The following is a 24,153-nucleotide window of genomic DNA, read 5'->3' on the forward strand; positions in this document are numbered from 1 at the left end:
CCCTAGAATAACATAGAATTAACATCGAATTAATATTTCTGGATTAAATACTTGAATTACGTTTTCTAAGCGACATAGACCCATATAGATTTCAATCCTTTCTCATCATACTCACACAAAATCTCTAGTCAAAAAACGGGCCAGTCAGTCTCCTATAAGTTAGCAGCACTGAGAGACGACTGTGACACTTGCCAAAACCCAGGCCACTAAATTTAGAACCCTTCCAACTGCAGAAATACACTCTAAGCCACGATCATGTTCTAAAGCGATTCTCACCATCTCATAGCGCCGGTTAATCCTTTAATTACTAGATATCAGGGTGTGTGACTGATTGCAAGACAGAAATAAGATAGCAATAGTTTATTTTGATATTGAGGATTCTCGCCTCCGTTCTATAAAAATTTCTTGTGAATCGTTGATCTTTCAAATTGAAATACCTGAATGAGTTGAAAATATGAATACAGTTGCAATAGAGGGGTATAAGCATGATCTGTTTATAACTGGATGAATAAATGAAGTGATAAATGTTTATTTTGGAAATATTGTTCTCCATGACTGGAAAAAAATAAAGTGATGAAATATCTATTCTGGTAATATGCTCTCTGAATTTCTCCTGAATCGTTAGTCTCATTACTCTCGTACAGTATCAACTAAATAATTGAAATTAATATGGAAGAGATACTCCTATCTTGAATGAAAGTCTGTTTAATTAGGTTAACGTATGTGACTGATTGAAGTATTGAGATGAGATTGCAACAAGTGGTCTATTCCCAAATTGGTAATATAATTCTCCATTCCTTTTGAATTAGTTCTGAAATTCAACATTGATTCCACTTTGAATATGGGAGTGAGTATTTGGGTACTGGTGTAAGAGAATCGCAATCTAACCAATAAGACACCACTGACGTCCTAGTTATGACAACAGACAATAAAATTTCAGTACCATAAACTAATTTCAAGCCAACTATTTAAGCAGTCATCTGGCGATCCCAGAGTACCGTACTGAAAAAAATTCAACAAATGACAAGTCAAAAAATATGCGATTGCATTTTCATGACAACATCCAATGGAGTTGAGTGGAAGAGAATCCAACCAATCACAAGCTTATCTTTCAGAGAGTGGAAATTTTGTTTGTTTGGAAATTTTTTTGAGTGGAAATTATCATGACAGCCATGAGAGGGGAGTAATTCACAATAATTTATTCAACTAATCGACAACTATCAAAAAAGAAAGTTGCATTTATTATATCGTAGCGAGAGTTAGTAAGAGAGCCACACGTAATTCAACTAATAACAAGCTAACCAATAGGAGAGCAGCAATTCCATTGTCATGACATTATCCAATAGGATTTCAGTTGGAGAATTTTAAACAATCACAAGCCAACCAATGATAGAGTAGCGACTGCGTTGTCTTGATAACATTGATCCAACAATATTCAAATACTACAGGAGAATATTTATTTGAAATTCTCTCGATAATAGAGGATTGATTCACAACAAGAATTAGGGCTCCTGTCAATACCTTGAGTGAATAAGATAACCATAGCAGATTACAATATTCTCGTATTTCTATTGTTTTTTATTGTGTCGCAATTAATCATATGATATTATATTATGTATGAATATAGTTTTAATCTGATTTTTGATGAATTTTACTCTGGTCAAAGATATTTCGTAGAAACTGTTGTTTTTTGTTTCTTTTTTTTTTAATGAGTATTCTCTTTTCTTCCTGCATTGAATATGGTATTTCTAGGTTTTCCTGAATTTATTTTTTTTCCTTTTTCCTAGTATTCAATAATTATTAATTTTAGTTTTAGGATGGACTCCCACCAGCGAGCAAGTTTTACTTTTGCTGGTGGAAATTTTCATTTTCATTAAATGGTTCATGCTGTGTATTGGAATCGTTAATTTTCATTATAATGTATCATGCATGTTGTATGAAGATGGAAATAAATACATTTTGATTTTGAAACAAGTTATAATAGTATTTTTACTATTTTGAAGAATTATCATTCTAGTACAATCAAAGTCATTCCCATCATTAAGCCTATTATGTTATATCAATTGGAACGGTAATCAATTAACTCATTAATAAATCAAGTCCTATTAATTCAAAGGGAATTGAAATGAGGTAATCCTACTGCAGGAAACTCGTTCATCACTTCAAGAAGTCGGGCTTGTAGGCCGAATGTTGAATGTTCAAGATGCAGGAGGCAGGATGCATTCATCGAGCATGAGAAATGCATCAGATTTTCCTTTCACAGAATAATTGATAGAGCATCAAGTTCATATAAGCTTATCAAACAATTACTAACATTCTTTGGATTATTCAGCTAGTGAGAGTAGGCTACGATACGGTGATTGAAAAAGTGCAGATGAAACTATCATAGTGCTGTAATGCATTTCATGTATGCATTTCAAGCGATCTTTTCATTCTCAATTATTGATGCTAATTGACTGTGGAGTTATGTGGATGAGAATGCAGACACTGATTCATTTATGATCAAATACTACTGAATTAAAGTCTAAAAATATGCCTATTTTTTCAATGGACATAGATTATTACTCATAGATTACTCAAGTGCTTCTTAATGAGTCGAGACGTGATTTTCTCACTTTCCCCCTCACTCATTCTCTTTTCTCTCTCACTTCTCCTGAAATATATGACAAAATTGAGATATTTTCTATTCAATGATACCCAATCCAACTCTTCGACTCAAATTCAATCCTATCCAATACCACAAAACCCTCTGCTTATACTTATTGTATGAATAGCTTCCACTCTCCTCTCGTAGCAAAGCTTCAAGTACTTGCATAAAAAACTCGAAAATATATTATTCGTTCAACAAAATTGTGATGAAATCAATATAAATATGATTTCTCGTTGAGCATACTACATGGTTGTCATCTTATTATACTTCTCACACTATAAACTCTCAATCAACTCATCCTGTATCTTCCTCAACAAACAAAAAGCTTCAATAGTTCAGTGTCAAAACAACTCTAATTCAATCCTATCCATTACCACAAAACCCTCTTTTTATACTTATTTGTATAAATAACTTCTACTTTCCTCTCGTAGCAAAACTTCAAGAAATTGCGACAACTCTAAAACAACTTTATTTGTTCAACAACATATTGTGATGAAATTAATATGAATATATAATTTCCGTAGAGCATACTATATGGTAGTCATCTTATTATACTTATCACACTAAGCACTCTCAATCAACTCATCTGTATCTTCCTCAACAAACAAAAAGCTTCAATAAACTTCAATAGTTCAGTATCAAACCAACCCTAATTGTATCCATTACCACAAAACCGCCTGCTTATACTTATTTGTATAAATAACTTCCACTCTCCTCTCCTAGCAAAACTTCAAGTACTTCAATAACGTGCATAAAAAACTCGAATAAATAGCTGTGATAAGTTCTAAATAGTGTATTTGTGTTCTCAGTCTCAAAATTTTATAGTTTTTCAAAGTTTGGAATTTTATGAATATTTGTAATTGATTTAACTCAATTTAGAAGCATTCTATCAATTTGAAAATGATTTTTGTGTGTTTTGAATTGTAAATTGAGTGTGTAACTGAAGAATGTTAAGTGACACATAACCTAGCTACATTTGGACTGTTGTATAAATTAGAATTGGAACCGTTTTGGGCTTATAAGCCCGTAGTACGTTTCTGTAAGTTGTGTAATTCTGGATGAATAAATAAATAATAAAATAATAATAATAATAACTCAGTATTAGGGTGAGTGTTGAACTGATCGACAATAAGCAGTTTCCTTCAAAGAATATCGATAATGAGACAAAAATATTATCCCCTTCAAACTTGTATTTTAATTTCCAGAAATATTGATTATTGTACGGTCCGTGATCTAAGTGACACGAGATTGTACAAGCATGAAGCTTCTTACAGCGATTGAAATATAACTTTGTTGACGACTTACCGGCTCAGCATCTATTAATTATGATTCAAATTTACCATCTAAATCACGTAACTGAGTTGTCAATTTCTCATACACTTGTACACTCATAACAATCACAAACACTTGGCCCCATTAAAATCACTCAATCTCTCAAGTCTCTTCAATCATGGAAAAGTTCCGCAACATCAATATTCACTCTACAAAATTATTCAAAATCACTAAATTGACTAAAACCACTATAAAGATTCAAAGCTCTTCCAACACTGCACTTAGATAAAGTTGCGCTGATACTTGTACCGTGCGAAAAATGATGCATTGAGAACGACATTGGAACCGACCATTCCATTCATCGATAATTATTACAATTGTAGACCGCTTTTTGTCTTATTTTCCATCCTTTGCCATTTCTGTTCCTGCAGATTTGTAGTTCTGCAGTTGAAGAGAGTGAAACGCGAGCGTCCGCGGCTGATTGTGTGGACTGAAGCTTCTCAATCAGTCAAAGCGTGAGTCTCTCACATGTTCTCTCTCACTCTCTCTCACACACACTATCTCTCTCTACTGTTAAGCTTCTTCTTCAATAGCAAAACATAATAATGGGATACGACCATGAAACTTGCAATGCAACGCTGTTTAGCGCGAAGGCTCTGTCCGTCTTTTGCTGCTGTCTCTTTACAATATTGTTACGTCCGCCGCTCAACTCTCTCGCTCTCTCTTCAAGAATCTATGTTCATAACTTCTTAAGTCTGAATAGTGATTATTGGAATATCAGTGATATTTATATTGTGAATCTTGTATAGGACTTTTCCCATAATTGCCAGCATTTTTGAGTTTAAGTTTTAGGTTTCATATTATCTATGCGAGGATCCTGATAATGGAATAAAAATCGATTAATTGATAATTAAAACCTTAAAAGTTAGGGAATTTGTATTTCGATCTCTGTAGATTGTTCGTCCATACATTGCTAGTTTACTATGTAACTTTTCCTGTGTTTACTGGGTTGCTACATAATATAATTGAATGAAAATAACCTCTTCTTCAACATTGCTCTGATCTAAGAAGATATCTCATGATCAAAGAATATAACTAACTGGTTAAACAAGATAAAGACATAATGTTAAATGAAAATATAACTCAGTACCCTATTTAAATTATAGTGATGAAATAATTTAAAAAGGGTACTCAGTTCTATATTTTTATTCGTATTAAAAGTAGCCCTAAAGAGAAAAGACATCATGATTCTTATTGCATTGTCATTTAACTCATAGGAAGTGATATAAGCTACCAATAAGACACGAAAATACTGTTAGTCTATCAACATGATACCTCTCTCGTAGGGTAGGGTAGGCTAATCATGATTCTTTCTGGATTGTCATCTAATCCAATGGAAATCATAAATTGTTTAACATCACTCAGATCAAAGAATAAACCAACAAAAATAGTCAATCACAACTCCAAAACACACAGTTGTTGAGTGATGAAATGGTGGTTACTATTTTTGAAAAGAAACAGGTCATACCTCTCATCACAGCAGAAACTTTGGCACTGTGTCACGGATAGACAATAATGTTTTGGTTGAATGATATTCTTTTTGTTTGAAATACTCGTATATAAGTTTTTTCGAGAAGAAATTCAATGAAGATGTACGATGATGATGATGTACGATAATGATGAATAATGATGTACGATTCAATGAAGATAATGATATCCCCTCAAGATTAAAGGAAGAAATAAATAATATACGATTCAATATATACATAACATTTAATAATATTTTTTTAAATTTTCAATTGACTGTTCATCACATCGTTTGTCCATGGTTTGACGAAACATCACAAGTGAAATTTGAAATCGCTAATCGAATCTTGGATTTCAATTCTGCAACAACGGAAGAATTGAAAGCCAAGATTGGAGAAGCGATTTCAGTAATTCCAGTTGTAATGTTACGTAAAATCATGAAAAACGTGATGAAGAGACTACAGGAATGTTTGCGTAGAAAAGGAACACACCTGCAAGATGTAATTTTCAAAAAATAAATGTTACAGTATTTATTCTAAAATGTGCATTATTTTTAAATGATATGAAAAACTTTATTTGAAGATTTGTTTTTCTTGAAATTATTCAACTTTCAAAATTTCCCGTTTCTCTGAAACACCTGTAGATACGATATCCACTCAAGATGAAACATCTTTTTCTCAAGATAAAAATTTCCGGATATTTTTCAAATATTCATTTCCTAGAGTCGTAGAAATTTCACTTTACATTCAATTGAATTTATTAAATTACAGAATTTGAATTTGGATTTGTTACAGGAAACTACAACGCATTTTTTAGCTTCAATCTTCCAATGGAGGAATTATATTGATCATTCTCAAAGTATTCCAAGTTCTTCCGAATTATTGATGCTCTATCACAATCTACTGAATAAGAACAAGATTTCTCATAGGAATCTCAAATCAACAATCTGGAACTAATCCATGATAGGCACTACAATCCAGGCCATGTTTTCCTGTCTACAATTGGATTGATAAATTCCAAGTTTTTTTCAGATTATTGATGCCCCATTCCAAATATCCCGAGTAGAAAGAAGCATTATTTCTACCACAGAGCACAAATCTATATTCTGGATTCTTTGAACCAATGTTTTGGCATTGAGACTTTCTAGGATTTATTACACTTTTCAATCTCCAACAAAATTGATGAAAAAAGGAGAAAGGAAGTTTGAGCTGAATAAAAGATGAGCTACATCGGTAGTAATTGTGATTCTACCTTCTCTGTGATTAATCATAGATAATAGTCACTTGCATGACCTTCAGTTGAATGTCTGAATTAAAATACGTAAACAATGACTAACACTCTCTGGATACTCTCACGCAAAGTTTAGAATTGAATTTAACGCATGCATTTAGTAAACAGCATTTGCATGGAGTAAACTTGAATAACATTTGCAGTAATGTTGTCCAAATCTATACGGATTTCACTACTGCGATTCTATGGTTAGCTATTCGGAAAATATGAAAGGATGAGGTTGATGGAGACTAACATTGAATAGGTTAATATCCAACATTTATTGTAATCAAAATATACAATACAATAATTTATCTAAAGTAACATAATTATAATGTAATTTAGTTATAGATGAATATCATATCAGTGCTGATATTGATATAATCAAGTATTTGATTGATGTAATCAATAAGAGAACAGTGATTTTATCACACGATTATCGGGTGTGGGATTCCATTAACAATGACAATGGGTGTGATAACAACTATAACAAAATAGCTTTATGATAACGATGTGATAACTGGATTTCAAGAACATAAATGTAACCAATCACAAGCCGACCAATGAAAGAGTAGCATTTGCGTCGTTATGACACCAGCCAATGAGAGTTGAGTAAAAGAGAATTCAAACAATAACAAGCTAGCCAATGGGAGAGTAGCAACTTTGTTGTCATGGCGAGAGCCAATGGAGGGGGAGTAAGAGAATCAAATCTCTCACTTAAACATGAGTATTCAAGGTCTAACTTGATAATTTACCTATCACATGAAAATAACTGAAATCTTTCGATCATTGCAGACTAGCTATTTCAGATGTTATTGCTCTCAAATGAATCTCGAATTAATAATATATTTAAAGTGAAAACTTTATTCACATAGTCCTCTATATAATATTTTGTGATAATGAAAACACTGGGTTGTTGTCGAAAATATCACTTATTTATTGTAAAAATCACAAACATTGTTCCAACACCAATGAATAAGTGATATTTTGACAACAACCCAATGTTTTCATTATGGATAGATATCACAATATCTCACCAGCAACAATATCTGTAATATTTTGTAATCATGTTATCATCCATGACATCTTCAAAAATTCTCACAAGTCAATGTAAGTAACTTAAATTGTACTTTTTATCGCTGAGAATCATGTCCACATTAAATAAATTTTCAGTCTTGTGTGTGAGAAATGAGAATGTTCTACGGTACTTTTATTTTTCCACGCACAATCAATAAATTTTGAAATGTTTAGAGAGCTGAGGTGAAGATCACTTGAATATTTCACTCAACCAGCTTCTCTATCTCTTCTGACGATGCTCTGTTGTCTTGGCTCATTGCTATTTCCAGAGTTGTGACAATTTCGAAATGCCGAGCGCGTAATAATTGTAATTCTCATTGAACAAGTGGATGGAATGTCGTCTGCCATTTAAAATTCTAAAGAGTTCAAGAATCGTCTTCCCAGACAACAAGAGTAGAGCATTCTCTAGTTTCTCCTATTCATCTTGATTGTCTGTGTACTCTTCAGGTCCAGCTTTTGACTCAATCTTATATTGAATACTGTATCAAAACAATATTCATATCTTGATATTTTCTGAAATGAAAGAAGACAAATGTTGATGCAATGATTTTATTGACCGAGCGAAGTGAGGTCTAAGATTCAAGTCGACGGTTTGGCATTTCTCTTAATGTTCAAATGTTTATATGTTGCGCATTTACGGCGAAACGCGGTAATAGATTTTCACGAAATTTGACAGGTATATTCCTTTTCAAATTGCTCGTCGACGTATATACAAGGTTTTTGGAAATGATGCATTTCAAGGATTATATAAAGGAAAAAGGAGCCTCCTTCTTACGCCAATATTAGAGTAAAAATCAGATTATAGAATTATTCACCATAAATAAGCTGTCTATTGGACTGTAATACATCAATATATTAGAGTAAAAATCATATTATAAAATTATTCACCATAAATAAGCTGTCTAGTGGACAAAAGCATCGAACATCTTGATAAGGTATCTTTCAATCAACGTTGTAGACAGTTGCAGCCAGACCTGATAACAGCGCTCACACTCACATTCCGGGACGACACGTCACGGTACGATAGGACAGAAAGCTCTATGTTTATTTAGGATTTTTTCTAGACATTTTAAATTTATAATTTATTTATTAATTTTTGAGAAAACATAACAGCAGGTCAATGTAACTTACTGAGCGCGAGGTCTACTGTTCACAGAACTACTAGTGTAGTTGACCTTAAGAAAATTACCATGTTCCCTCTCTGAGTTTCTCTTTCTTTTCATCATTGTTTTCAGCTGTGAATAACAAATAGTGAGAAGGCTTTTGAGTTTGTATTAAAATTTTTTAAATAAGTGCAATATTTCTAAAGTTTTTAATTTATTGTGATACATTCTGTGATTCATTTAGAGTATAAAATCAACCTTCAAAATTCAAAATTTTAAATTATCATTCCTGGACCGAAAATCAAGTGACGAAGCAGTGTGTGATTACATAACCTTATCTTTTGGACAACATTAACATTTTATAAAAAATTTTGGAGAGAAATAGTACAGGCTCAGCCTAGTTTTTCCTCCAATGTCATGATTGTATTATGATTATAGTATTTTATACAATAAATGAATGAATGAATGAATCATTCCTCCATCTTTATTCATCACCATTCATTATCCCATTCATTCATTCATTCTTTCACTCTTCATTTTCTCTATCTTCAACATCATTGAAAAGGAAGTCAAAGACATAAAATAAGCAAGCAACCTTGGCCCGCTCTCAGTGAACATATTCCCAAGGACGTGAGAGGTCTTTCAACTTTTATTCGACACTTGACATGTGAAGCGAGCAATCAAGGGAGGCGTAGGCCTACTCCCGTCATGGCTCGCTCGAGTGGTCTACTTCGCTTGAAAGAGACAACTTAAAAGAGTAGTCATATGGCGGAAATCAGTTAGCCCAATTATTCAACCCAACACCCACCTAGGAAGATGTAGGACTAGACATTTCAGAACTTCGAATATTATGAATTGAAACAAAGAGTTTATGTTGTAAATCACGTTTCTTATCAATCAAATTTTTTTTCATTCAATTGATTTGGTGATATTATGAATATTATGAATGAAAACAAAGTAAATATTGTCAATCACTACTATTATCAATAAATTCACTCTCATTTCATTCAATTTATTTATTCGTTGATATAATTACAAATCATATGAATATGATCGGGGTAGAACAACAGGCATAGCCCAAAACTATTCTGTTCCCAAATTTTGATAAATGATAAAATGTCCGTAAAAATTGTTATGTTCTTACTGAGGAAATTTAAAGTTCAAAGTTCTGTCCAAGAATATATATTTAGTGAGTATTATGAATGAAAACTAAGTGAATGTTGTCAATCACATATATTTTTTCAATCAATGTACTTTATTTTCATTCAATTGATTTGGTGAGAGCTATCTAAGCGATTACTACCGCTTATTATTGATTATCGCTTATCGCTGATCACTATCCAAGATTATCATCTCTTGCTAAGATATGCCATGTGAAGACTGAAGAGCATAGATATCGTGAACCTACTACAGCTTTAGGTAGGTTCCGAACCGAGAAACATTTTTGAAACTAATTATTTAGCATTTTAGATGAGAAGTCAGCTCCTTAAAAATTTACAATAACAAAGATAAATCAAGATGCAAGAAGACATTCACATAAACAAATAGAACTTGGGATATGAGGAGGAAATGAGATATGATCCCTAGTCGTTTAAGATTAGCAGGTGACTGCAAACGGGCGATAAGATAGGAGCCAAACCGTGGTATCAAAATTGCTTACTGTATTAGTATTATTTACGAGTATTAAGTCATATATATTCCTTATTACTCATACTAGTCATAATATTCCTTAAAAACAATTATTATTGTGATATTATGTTATTATTATCCAATAAGACTCACATTATAATTTCAGCATTCCTCATGAATAACACGAACTGTTTCCGTTCAAACAATGCTGACTTTTCAGAGTGAATCTCAGAAGGCCTATATAAATGTATGATAAATGAACACATTATTTGGTCGATAAGCTGGAATCAAGAGAATTCAAGAGAAGGAGTGTCTCATATACTTCTGAGAAAATGTTTTTACTAGATATTATAATTACTGAATCTTTTTCATTATCATTGATTCTAGCAAACAAACTAATTATTGTCTATGCTAGCAATACCATTAAAAAAATCTGGTGTGGCGCACTCACACAACTTTCCTTGCCGTTATGGAAATTGATCACCTGACGCTAGTGTCCCCGCGCATCTCAAGTCCACTATTCAAAGATTTGAGCCAGCTGTTGACAGGGCAATAACGCTGGAGACACACATGAGGTCTGCTATCTCTTCATAGTGAATGATTTAATAGAACCAACAATAATTTGCAATTGAATAATCACATTTTCTCGGATTTCGAGCTTATTTTAAATTTTAGGTGAGAATGTTACTGAACATTAATTGTAGAGATTTTCAATCTACTCCACTTGATTTTTTTTGTTTAAATTGTATCTGAAGCCTGATAATTGGGAATCTAAAATCGAACTTTGCATTGATGGGGCGGAGCTCCCGAAATTTTTACAGATATGGGACTTGTGGCAGTTGATAGAGCATATCGATGACTATTTTGGGTATGAATTTGATCAAAATCGTTGGAGCCATTTTAGAGAAAATCGCAAAAACCCCTATTTTTGAGAACGTTTTCGCCATTTTAGCCGCCATCTTGAATCGCATTCGATCGAAATTGTTCGTGTCGGATCCTTATAGTGTAAGGACCCTAAGCTTCGAATTTCAAGTCATTCCGTTAATTGGGAGGTGAGATATCGTGTACACAGACGCACACACACACACACACACACACACACACACACATACAGACCAATACCCAAAAATCATATTTTTGGACTCAGGAGACCTTGAAACTTACAGAAAACATTAAATTAGAGTACGTTAAACATTAAAATTTTTTTTGAAGCAATACTTCCCTTACCTATGGTAATAGGGCAAGGAAAGTAATGAAACGTATAGAAAACATGAAATTACGGTAGGCCTACCTTGAATTTTTTTGGAAAGCAATACTTTCCTTACCTATGGTAATAGGGCAAGAAAAGTAATAATTTGAGATCTTGAATAATTTTGTTTTCAAATTTCATCTCAATATCTCCTATAGCATCATTTTTGTTTATATTGTTCTATATTCATGGTTTGAGCTTGAACTGAATGAAAAAATTATTGTCTTTTTATTAGCTTTTTTATAGGTGTAAATTACTTTTTTCACTTCAGTATATTTGAGGGATAATTAGGCTAATCACCAAGTGATATTTATTTATTTTATTTATTGAATAGAGTAAACAATAAAGTGGTCGAAAAAGAAAAAACAGGCTATTGCCCAGAACCTCTTCAATTTCCTAATTTTGTCTTAAAGTGATATGGGTGATTTTGAAGATGGGATACTTGCATTTTGAGTTGTATTCTGCAGCCGAAAGACAAGAAGCCACTTACTACAGCTCTCAAGCCGAAGTACTAGTCCAATCTATTTTCGCACGAGTTATTTTTAGTTGCGATGCTTTTTATCTACTTCGAATTCAATTCTGTCCAGACGTGAGAGCCTTTCAAATTCCCAGTTGCACTGAACCTTATCACTTGAGATGAGATTGCAACTATAAATAAATAAAAGTACCCATTTTTCAAAGGGAAGATTGAACATGGAATCTCCTGCTAATTTCTATATCTAGAACTCTGATGTGTAGCAAAAATGTTGGTTGAGAGCTCTCTTCCAATATCTCTCTCAAATTTTGGTAGAGAGTTAGTGGGGAGGATATTTTTAATATTCTTTCCGAAGAATGGACATTGATATGTCCAAAGCTCCACCAATTTATGTAGATGCATAACAATATAATTATCCATAGTTATTATATTACAAATTACTTTTTCATATCATATACTTTCAACAATTATTTTCTTAGTCTATATTATGTAAATTCATCTATAATTTTGCTGTATTGTAAGCTATTGTATATAAGTGTATGAGCCAGTATATATTGTAATCTACATAAATAAAGTACTCAATCAATCAATCAATATAAAGTTATTACAAGTGAAGACTCTTATTCAAGTTCATATATTATTGATCTACCTTTCTATCATTTTAATCTCACTAATGATTGAATTCCAATAATATTTCAAAAGCAGTGCTGAAATGAACCAGGGAAATATTGTGATATATATAGAACTCTAATGTTAGTGTAGAGCAAATATATTGGTTGGAAGTTCCCTTTGAGATCTCTCAATATTATTACGAGAGAAGACCTACTTGAGTTCAAGCATCATCTCAATAGTTCAATACTGATGATTTATGAATCTCAAATAATAGCAAAAGCATGGACCAAATGGCTTTGAATCATTGTTATAATGATATCATAATATGGAAAAGGCTAAAATGTGTGCGTGTTTATAATAAATCTGTTAACCTAAATATGAAAGAGAATATCAACAACAGATCCTATAGGTCCTTGGAAACGATAACTCCTTGAATAATCAAACAACAATTGAATTCGCCCTTGATTGAAGTGGAAAATTAAACCATTATATTATTAATGTTGAATGAAAACTTATTTCCACTCAAATTACTGTGAACCAACTCACATGAACTACAAATTCTTGAAATAGTTTCATTAAATATTATAATAAAGTCTTGATAATGGAAGGAATAATTCTGTATCAGTTTAAATTTTACTATTGATGAATTTGAATAAAAAAGCGTATTGTATAATTCTAAGCAACAGGTCCCAGCGTCCTCAAATATCCAATATCGGAGCAGTTTAAACAACAGGTATCAGTGCAGAATGTACTGTTTTTGACGCATTAGGAATCTGGTACGGTATGTATCAGGCATGTCAACACAGTAACTTCCAAGGTTATGTTTACCATTACCAGGACCCTCGTGTTTTTCAGCTACGTGTATTCTATGTTTTAGAAAATTATTAATGTTCCCTGCCCCTTGATATACAATACTACACTAAAAATATTGCACGAACTACACTTGGAAAATGAAATAGTATTGGAACCGCATATCAAAGTACGTCTTCTTCAGCTGTTCCAATGCCGGTAATTTTCTTTTACTCGAGTTAATATTTTCAAGAAACTTTTGTTTACTCATGTAATCAATAATAACTAAAATTCCTCAACGATAATGATTATAGCCACTGTGTGTAACATTATAAAAATATCACACATCATTATTAAAGTTTAATTGAGAAGCATGCGATTTCCCTGGATTCAAGCAACAAGCTTCCAGTGATTTGTCAACTATTACCAAAGTACCTAAGGGTAAGCTAAGAGAAAAATCTAACTGTATGTTCCAATCTTCTATTTATTGTATGAAAAGGCCTGCCGCAAATTAGACCCACGTTAATCCACGAAAAGCAACCCACGCCGTGGGATATTTTGTAAACCAGTGCTAGGCGTCTCTGGACATCTGTGTAATACATGAAATGAATAATCCCCTTATCAGCTGATTGATTATGAATAATTCTATAGCAATGGTTTACAAAACAACCAACGGCGTGGGTTGCTTTTCGTGGATTAACGTGGGTCTACTATGCGGCAGGCCTAACACCTGAGAGCTATGTCATGAAACCTTCCAATGTAATATGATTACGTTGACCAAGTAAAATAATGATAGCTCTCAGCACGTGAGTAATCTAGTAAAAAATTAGCTTCTAGAAACTATCTCTTGAAATTATTAATAGCCTGAATTAATAAATAGTATTAATAGCACCTGTGCTACCTGGAAAAACTATCACTTAACAATCACTAAACTTAATAATATATTAGCACCGAAACTACACTTATATGATCTACTACATCATAACTTTGAAAAATATATTAATAAGTTCCTCAAGAAAACATTATGTCCCCCGGGTCTTAGGAAAACTCTTCTCAAACAATAAATAGCCATTGCACCTAAATCTATGTAATTCATAGAGCCTGGCTCTTTAGCCATAGAAACTAGAAGACCTCTGAACCTCAATAACCTTAAAGGAAGCTCACTAACCCACCTTCAAGAACTCTTACTAACTCTAACTAACCTTAAAGAACTCTAACCAAACTTTTTGTAATCCATTGAACCTGGTTCTATAGCCATAGAAACTAGAAGAACTCTGAACCTCAATAACTTTAAAGGAAGCTCACTAACCCACCTTGAAGAACTCTTACTAACTCTAACTAACCTTTAAAAAAACTCCAACTAAACTTTTTGTAATCCATTGAACCTGGTTCTATAGCCATAGAAACTAGAAGAACTCTGAACCTCAATAACTTTAAAGAAAACTCACTAACCCACCTTGAAGAACTTTGAACCAGAATAACTTGAAAAAACTTTTGACCTGAATAACCTAAAAGATTTCCTAACCTTAATAACCTGAAATAACTCTCAACCTAAATAGCCTAAAGGAACTCTGAACCTAGATATCCTAGAGGAGCACGTCACTAACCCGTTCATGTCTGCAGGCGAGGACACCCTCTCGAACTCCTGCCGACTGGAAGGTCGCGTCCCCACCAGAGACTGTCTCTCGGGGAGGAGGCTGTCGCTCTGAAAGTACTGGCAGCCGCAGCGAACCTCCCGCTGGTGGCTCGACTCACGGCTCGACCTCGACTCGTGTTCCCTCGTGTCACCTCGCGAGCCACTCGTGTCACCTCGCTCCCGCGAGCGACTCGTGTCAGAGCCGGTACCGGACGTCTGACGACGCATCCCCGAGAACCGCGATCGCGCTTCCCTCTCGCTCATCTTGTGAACGTCACGTCTAGCGGCTCATGTTGTGACGTTCAGTGGCGTTTAGTGCGCAGGTCAAAACTGTTGCCAGATAGTTGCGAGAGTTTTAGGTTAGCTGAAAACTCATCCCCCGCCGACCTAGCGAGTCAAGTATATCAAAAGTACTGTACTCTCTTTAGAATAATGCTATCCTGATTACTGTACTCTTCTTAGACTACTGTAATCCTGTCTCTTGTACTCTCTTTAGACTATTGTAATCCTGACTATGTACTCTAGGACTAGGACTAGGACTCTCTCATGTAGAGTCCTGTACTTTCTTTAGACTATTGTAATCCTGACTATGTACTCTAGGACTAGGAATAGGACTCTCTCATGTAGAGTCCTGTACTTTCTTTAGACTATTGTAATCCTGACTATGTACTCTAGGACTAGGACTAGGACTCTCTCATGTAGAGTCCTGTACTTTCTTTAGACTACTGTAATCCTGAATACTGTACTCTCTGTAGACTACTGTAATCCTGACTTTTGTACTTCCCAATTGTAATCTCTTCAGACGACAGTAATCCTGAATACCATACTTCCCTTTTGTAACCCTGACTCCTGTACTTTCTTTAGACTACTCCAATCCTGAATACTGCATTCTCTTCAGACTACTGTAATCCTGACTTCTGTACTCCCCTATTGTAATCTCAACTCTTGTACTCTTTTCAGACTACCTACTGTAATCCTGACTAATTTATTTCCCCATTGTAATCCTGACGCCTCTACTAGGCTACTATAATCCTAATTACTGTACTTCTTCCCTATGGTGATCCTGACTCTCGTACTCTCTATAGACTTCTTTGACTCTTACTATTGTACGTCAATAAAAAAAATAATTATTATTGACTTGGTGAATGTTGAATTCTACGAAATGTGACCGTGCGATTATCACAAAACAATACGAATGTCTAGATCGAGTTATTTATCCAGAAATAGATAATGTATCACTGTAAAGGGAAATTATAATATTGTGTTAATTAAACAAAGTTATAATAAAATAATATTTCCCTCTTATTAACTCATAATATCTTGATGCAACTATACTCTTAAAACCGTTACACATACTTCAAGCACAGAAAACATAGCATACATAGTAATAGCTACAGCTATTTATTCCATATAGCTTGCTGATAGCTATATAGCTATGAACGATATAACTTAAATTCAATTTAATTGCTACCCTTATTCAAATCCCAGGAGGGCGAAGTTGGGGCACAGCCCTTTCTTACACTTAACCCTCCAATACAACTCCAAAGTTACAAACTAGTTTAAAACATCACACAAACTTATAGATGAAAAAATAACAAATATATTGCTGATAAAGCAATATAGCTATAATGTGATATAGCTTGCTGCTAGCTGATAGCTATAGCTATAGCACAATATAGCAATAGATAATGTAGCTGCTGATTGCTATACTATCTGTGCTTAGAGGTTAGCTACTCGTTGTTACCGCGATATTTTTTAGCTAGAATTCAACACTTGTTCGCCTCCCCCTGCCCACCCGTGACTAAAGTCGGCAAAACTGCACTCTCTTCACCGATTACTAAAATACGACTGGCAACCTCCAATCCCTACTAGCTCTGTCCTCCCCCCTTGTCGCCATCACCCTCAACTCTCTCCTCTCTCTGATCTTTTTACTCAGCCATGAGTTCTATTTCACCTGCCAATTTTTTTTGTAAATTGTTTGTCGTCTGCTTTCGGGGATTGGGGGACATTGTCTGGCGATAAACTGCCAATTTTGGGAGAGTCGAAGTGAATCACGTAAAATTTGATAGTAAAGTGGCTTAATAGATGAAGAATCAACAAATGTTGAATGTGGATTGAATTGTGTAACTTCTCAATAATTGATAAAAGTACAGTTTCACAGTTTGAATTTTGTCACATCGACATTATTATTGAATGTGTTGACAGGACTGCAGTTTCGTGTTGAACACATATCCAGCTGTACTGATGAAAAACTATTAAATAAAGTGGATGTGACGAAATTGAACCTGTGTTTTTGACAAATGTTGATTATAAAATAAATATTATACGTGTACGTACTGTGTACGTATCCATGTACTGATTTTTGTACAGTAGGATGATTAATAATAAATTATAAATTATTTTGATAAATTAAACATGTTGTTGATTTGTTGTATCACTGTATAGCGTTCTGTAAAAGGCTAGTGATAGAGTAGCGTAGAAATAGTTTTCTGAGCTTCCAGAGATTGAATTAATCTAATCTCATCTTTCTTTGGGAACGTTTTTTACTCGATAGTGTAGTCGAGAGTGACGTAATTTTCATAAAGGCGGAAAAGTGTCTTTTCCCATTATGCATGCATCAATTTTCCTCCATTAGACCTTAATATCGGGGCACTGAGATTCGCTCATTATTTTTATTTATTGATAAACAGAACACAATTCTCTAAAATGATCGAGTTTATATTCCACAGCTGGCTATACCATCTTATGAATTTCGGGGATGCGATATTTTGATTTTTCACATACTCACTCGCTCACTCACTTTTTTACTATCCACAGCTGTTTCAGCCAAGGATGAATTATCCTTTTAATGTCGTTCAGCGAGTTTTCCCAAGGATGAGACCTAGTGCAATCGAATCTTTATAATATCATAAACCTACTATGGTTCAAATTTCGTGAAAATCGTTAGAACCGTTTTCGAGATCCGTTGGACATAAATAACCAGATAAAAAATAGCCAGATAGGCCTACATAAATACATAAATTGCTCGCTTAATATAATAGGATTGATATTTCTGCTGATAGTGTTGCTTGTACTGTTTAAGCTCCAGGCTTGTACGTTGGTAAGAGACGGATGATGATGAGAGATAGTGGATCTACAGCTTATTAAGATGGGCTCCGAACCACCGGTAAGTGATTTTAAACTCCTAAATTATATGGAAAAGTAGACTCTTACAATGGGTGTGCAGTCACGTGGTCACTCTTACAATGAGATTTACAACGTGAGAACGTGGTCACATAACCTTACTCTTGATTTCTGATTCTCTCCTGATTGAGCAAAAGTTTTTAATGCAACTCGGAATTCCACCAGTAGACGGCAGCACAACATGTTGGCTCATATTTACAACTCCTCCTACTCACTCGCTATCTCTCCTGATTGGCCGACTGTTTCCAATGGATTTAATTCCAAACTCTATCTTTAGGTAGCAGCATTTTCCAGGTGGTCAATTTAGATAGAGGCTTGTCAGCTTGCGATTTTTGACTTTATTGTTAGTTTTCAATACCTTTTGAAAAAGGAGAACAATCTGCTGTCTACAGTTGACTCTGTAGCAGACACTATTATTTAGAGTGAGATATAAAGTCTACATTACTAGTAGTTCTGTGAACAGTAGACCTCGCGCTCAGTAAGTTTCATTGACCTGTTGCTATTTTTTCTCAAAAATTAATAAATAAATCATCAATTTAAAATGTCTAGAAGAAATCCTAGATAAACATAGAGCTTTCTTTCGTGACGTGTCGTCCCGGAATGTGAGTGTGAGCACTGTTATCAGGTCTGGCTGCCGTCGATAAGCCAATCCAATCAACCCATCAGAGAACATTCTGTGTCGTGTTGGTGAAAAATCGGTGTGTTGAAATTAACAAAATAAACTACCATAATGCTGATTTCCTACAAACTTCATTTCTCACTTTTCATGATTTTAGAAATCAATTTCTTTTCTATAATATTTGTTGTAATTTTAATCATCAGATTAAAAAAAGGAAAAGGAAAAAAATGTTTTCTATCAATAACTCCAAACTCCAAACTAGAATCATGGCCTCAGCTTATGGAAAGACAAAGTTAGTAGACACCTGTCTCCTAACGTTGATGGAAAGTTACATTTTCAAGATGATCGATGTTTTTGAATGGGTAGTATTATAGCATAGCCACCTCTAATTGACCGAGCGAAGTGAGGTCTAAGATTCAAGTCGACGGTTTGGCATTTCTCTTAATGTTTGAATGTTCAAAAATGTTTATATGTTGCGCATTTACGGCGAAGCGCGGTAATAGATTTTCATGAAATTTGACAGATATGTTCCTTTTTTAATTACTCGTCGACGTATATACAAGGATTTTGGAAATTTTGCATTTCAAGGATAATATAAAAGGAGAAAGGAGCCTCCTTCATAGGCCAATATTAGAGTTAAAGTCAGACTATAGAATTATTAATCATAAGTCAGCTGACAAGTGATTACACAGATGTGTGGAGAAGCCAAGTCTATTGCTGTATTCCCATGATGTCTATAGTTTCAATCAGGTACTTGTGGATGTGAATACTGCGTGAGGTCTACTGTTCACAGAACTACTAGTACACCATAGTCCACAAGACAGCTGATTTATGATGAATAATAATATTCTATAGTCTGATTTTTACGGTACCGTAATATTGGTGTTCGAAGGAAACTCCTTTTCCTTCTGTATTATCCTTGAAATGCAAAATTTTAAAAAACCCTTCGTATACGTCGACGCGAAATTCAAAAAGGAACATATCTGTCAAGTTTCATGAAAATCTATTACTGCGTTTCGCTGTGGATGCGCAACATATAAACATAAAGAGAAATGCAAAACCATCGACTTGAATCTTAGACCTCACTTCGATCGGTCAATAAGAATATGAGATATGAATAATATGATATATGAATATGAGATATGAATATGAGATATCTGATTGATGAAATGTAAGTGTCATATTCTGATCGATTGGTGCTGTAAGCATATCTGTGAAATACGGTATTCAGCAAGCTTACCCTAGCTTTGAACGTAATACAATCATAACTTAAGGTGAAAACCAATCAATATTTCAAGTCAAATTATCCTGATTGATTTTTTTGTTGCTGCATTAGTTAATAGCTAGAATTCATCAACAACATTCTGAACAGTAGCTTTATAGAGGCTTGGCAAGCTGTCAAGTAATGAAACAATCCAAGTGAACGTCATTAACACAAAGCATAAATTGAAGTGCTGCTGATTTGTTCAGGATCATTTGTCTCATACCTTCACATCTATTCTTAGAAGTCTATCAATGGAAAAAACGCTATTCTCAGCTCAACTTTAACCTCAACGTTGAAGATCACAAGATCTGAAAGTTATTTTCTAAAATAATTTTATTGAAATAGAAATCAATCTTGTGAATAAATTCAGGTTCAATGGTTTGTTTCCACTCCGATACACTATTCGACCAATATCAATAAACTCCTAATTAGTAGTTAGGAGGGATACGATGGTATTTTTGTCTCTCTTTCAGCGTTGTAGACAACTAGACAACTACATGAAGCTCTTCAAACAATTTTGTATTTTTAGCTGGTACAACGTTTTGTAATAATATGTTGTGTGGAATGAATTATTTTTTGAAAAAAAATCCTCGAATCAAATTTCCACAATATACCTACAAATCAGAGAAGTAAGAAGAAAATACACCTATATGAATAAAAGAATCATGCTACTTCCCCTTCACTTTAAACTTTTCCACCAATACAAATTGAGAAGGCGGTTCCTGATTGGCGTTCACTGCTTGCTTCTGATTGGATTTTGTTGGAACAAGATTGCGTCAAATCCACCTATAGACTCGTACTGGCTTCTCATTGGTTGATTGGGTTCGCTCAGACAAAGTAGCATATCCATATGAGTATCCAGTACGCTTGTCTGTGAATGGACGAAGTCCGTCTGATACTATAGGTACTACTTGTTTCTTCGTCATTTACATTATTGTACTTCAGGAAAAAATGTAGAGCAAAGAGATCAAGAAATTTACAGAAAATTGTCTTAAAATTTGTTCTAGATATTGTAGTGTCGGTACCTATTCGTAGTATGTACTTCTGGTAGCTTAATAAGTTATTAGTTCTAGTCTGTACTGAATCTTGTAGTTGAGTTATCTTTGGTAAATTGGATAACTTCTTGAAAAATTGATATTTCCAGAAAAATTTTGTTTTAAAAGATCAACAATACCATGAAGAATCCATCCTCTGAATCTAATGGATTTATATCTTACCAAATTTGAAATGTTTTGTCCCAAAAATTCAAACTTCAGGCGCTCATATCTCAAAAAGTAGGCCTAATGATCGAAAAAAAATGTTTTTCTGGAAAAACTTTTTAATTTTGATAGGTTGATGATATACAAATCAAAAAACTTGGAAAAATATCTCGAGTAGAAAGTTTATTTTTAGCCTTTGCACAGCCTCAACGTGAAAAACCAATCAATATTATCCTGATTGATTTCTGATTTTTTTGTTGCTGCATTAGAATTCATCAACAACATTCTGAACAGTAGCTTTATAGAGGCTTGGCAAGCTGTCAAGTAATGAAACAATCCAAGTGAACGTCATTAACACACAGCATAAAGTGAAGTGCTGCTGATTTGTTCAGGATCATTTGTCTCATACCTTCACATCTATTTTAAGAAGTCTATCAATGGAAAAAACGCTATTCTCAGCTCAACTTCAACCTTAACGTTGGATCTGATAGTTATTTTCTAAAAGAGTTTGATTGAAAATAGAAATCAATCTTGTGAAGAAATTCTGGTTCAATAGTCTGTTTTCTCACTTCAATACTATTCAATAGACTAATTCAATAATAGTAAAAGGGATACGCTAATCTTTTACACTTTTGTCCCTCAATTAGCGTTGAAGACAATGAGAATGAATAACACATCAAGGATGAGTCGAATATTATTATTATTATTATTATTATTATTATTATTATTATTATTATTATTAGCGTATGGCTTTGAATGGTGGGGAGATCCAAGGGTAGGCGCCTTGCAACTTCTGCTTTCTCACTTCCTCCCAACGATAAGTTTGTGGTGGAACAGGAGGTACTTGATTTGGTTTGTTATCTGTTTATGAAAAATGGAAAACTGGTTATAAAATTGTAGCAATAAAACATATTTAATAAATAATTGTCAGAGAACGGACATTGAGAACTCAAATAGGAATATCACTAGTCTGGGGGAGAGCTTTCATGGAGTTTATTAAAAAGTATTGTTGTACTTTCTGTAACTATGATATATTGCAGTTAGATTTAGTTATTACGATTAATTATTCAATTTCAACTATAAGTTTTATTTATGATGTTTTATTTGCAGAAGATGTAACGTTATTGTATGATTTGAATTTTTGTACCCTGTTATCATGGATAATAAAAACCAATTTGATTTGATTTATTATCTTACATGATTTATACCGTAGCCTTTTATATTGATAAATTGTTGACGCTGCAATATTTACGTCATCATAATTATTGCTCACATTCATTGCTTTTATAGGTATAGGAAGAGGTTGGAAGTTTGCTTCCAATTTGTAATCGATAACAGAATAAAAGGTTTACTCACATCACAGTTCTTCGAAATCTTTTTACGGTGGCTGCAATTTCATTATGAATTACTCACTGTTCCATTAAATTGGAAGTTGAAAAGTTCGTCATTCAACTCTCACTTTAAATTTAGATGAATATTTAATTTGTTTTATAATTGTTAGATTTTTCGAGATATCTGTTTGAAGATTGAGGTGGGTCCCAGAACTTTTTTTGAATCTGAAAATTGCTTCAGAAGGTTCAGTTTCCTTCTGAGAATGATACTTCGAAAGAACATTCGAAAGCAATCACTTTTGAGAATTTATGAAAATAATTTCAAGTTAACAGTAAAAATACTTTCAACAATATTACCTTCAGTAGGTTAATGAAAATGAAATGTTTCAAATGTAGGTATTTATTGTTCAAGAAGTGTCTACACTGAATAATATCTGAAGTATCAATTTAATTCTAAATTATAATTTCTAGTGTTATAAAATTATTCGTCAAGAAATACGCACTGTAATTAATTAATATCGGGGCACCGAGCTTTGCTCGTTATTTATTTATTGACTTTTGATAAACCGAACACAATTCTTTAAAATGATTGGGGAAGTACTAACAGGCACAGCCCAAAACTGTTTTCCCCCTAATTTTGATTTATACACTTTAAATAATAGTCCAGAAAGTGGGTTATGTTCCATACACTTGAATTCAGGTTCAATTTTCTGTTTAAACATTATTTGAAAACAAAAAAATTATAATTTAGAGTTAAGAGATCAAAGATTAATAGGGAATCTGCTCATAAGTTCATCAAGATTTATTAGTAGAGACAAATGATACAATTAAATGTAATGGTTTTTTTACTCCATGATATTGTCAGGAGTTTCTACACTAATAAAACACTTGAGGCGATTTATACTGATGATTAGATTTATTACTTATAACACTACAATGCAGTGCAGGAGTAGGTCTCAAGGTGAATGCTAACAAAACCAAAATACTGACTTTCCATAGAGGTCGATTAAGCAAATGTCATAAATCCAGTTTCAAGCTCGGGGAGGAAAAAATAGAAATGTGTAGCCAGTATAATTATTTAGGAGTTATATTTCAATCTTCAGGAAGATATACTGAGATGTTAAGACGATCAATAAGTAGGGCTAAAGCGGAATCAACAGTGGCGATTAATGTTTTGTCTAGAGTCAGATCAGAGAAATGGATAGAAAAGATGAAGTTGTTTGATACCGTTGTCATCCCATCCTGCCTATATGGTTCAGAGGTTTGGGG

General features: G+C 33.7%; 1 protein-coding gene across 5 annotated transcripts in view; it reads right to left on the minus strand.

Moving 5' to 3' along the window:
- Window positions 1-24,153, minus strand: part of LOC111046879 — a 42,466-nt gene that overhangs the window by 12,976 nt on the left and 5,337 nt on the right. Inside the window, exons 1-2 of one of the 5 annotated variants that reach the window (XM_039431581.1) lie at window positions 17,033-17,156; window positions 15,260-15,675 (exon numbers count right to left, since the gene is read on the minus strand). The exons of 1 other annotated variant lie outside the window; for it this stretch is intronic. In XM_039431581.1, the coding sequence (XP_039287515.1) occupies window positions 15,260-15,552 (293 nt within the window). In that variant the 5' untranslated portion in view covers window positions 15,553-15,675; window positions 17,033-17,156. Of the gene's footprint in view, window positions 1-3,955; window positions 4,440-15,259; window positions 15,676-17,032; window positions 17,157-24,153 lie in introns of those variants that run through there. 3 more of the 5 variants (XM_039431582.1, XM_039431585.1, XM_039431584.1) reach the window with 3 other exon arrangements.

This window comes from Nilaparvata lugens, chromosome 6, assembly GCF_014356525.2.
Source record: "Nilaparvata lugens isolate BPH chromosome 6, ASM1435652v1, whole genome shotgun sequence".
Taxonomy (NCBI): domain Eukaryota; kingdom Metazoa; phylum Arthropoda; class Insecta; order Hemiptera; family Delphacidae; genus Nilaparvata; species Nilaparvata lugens.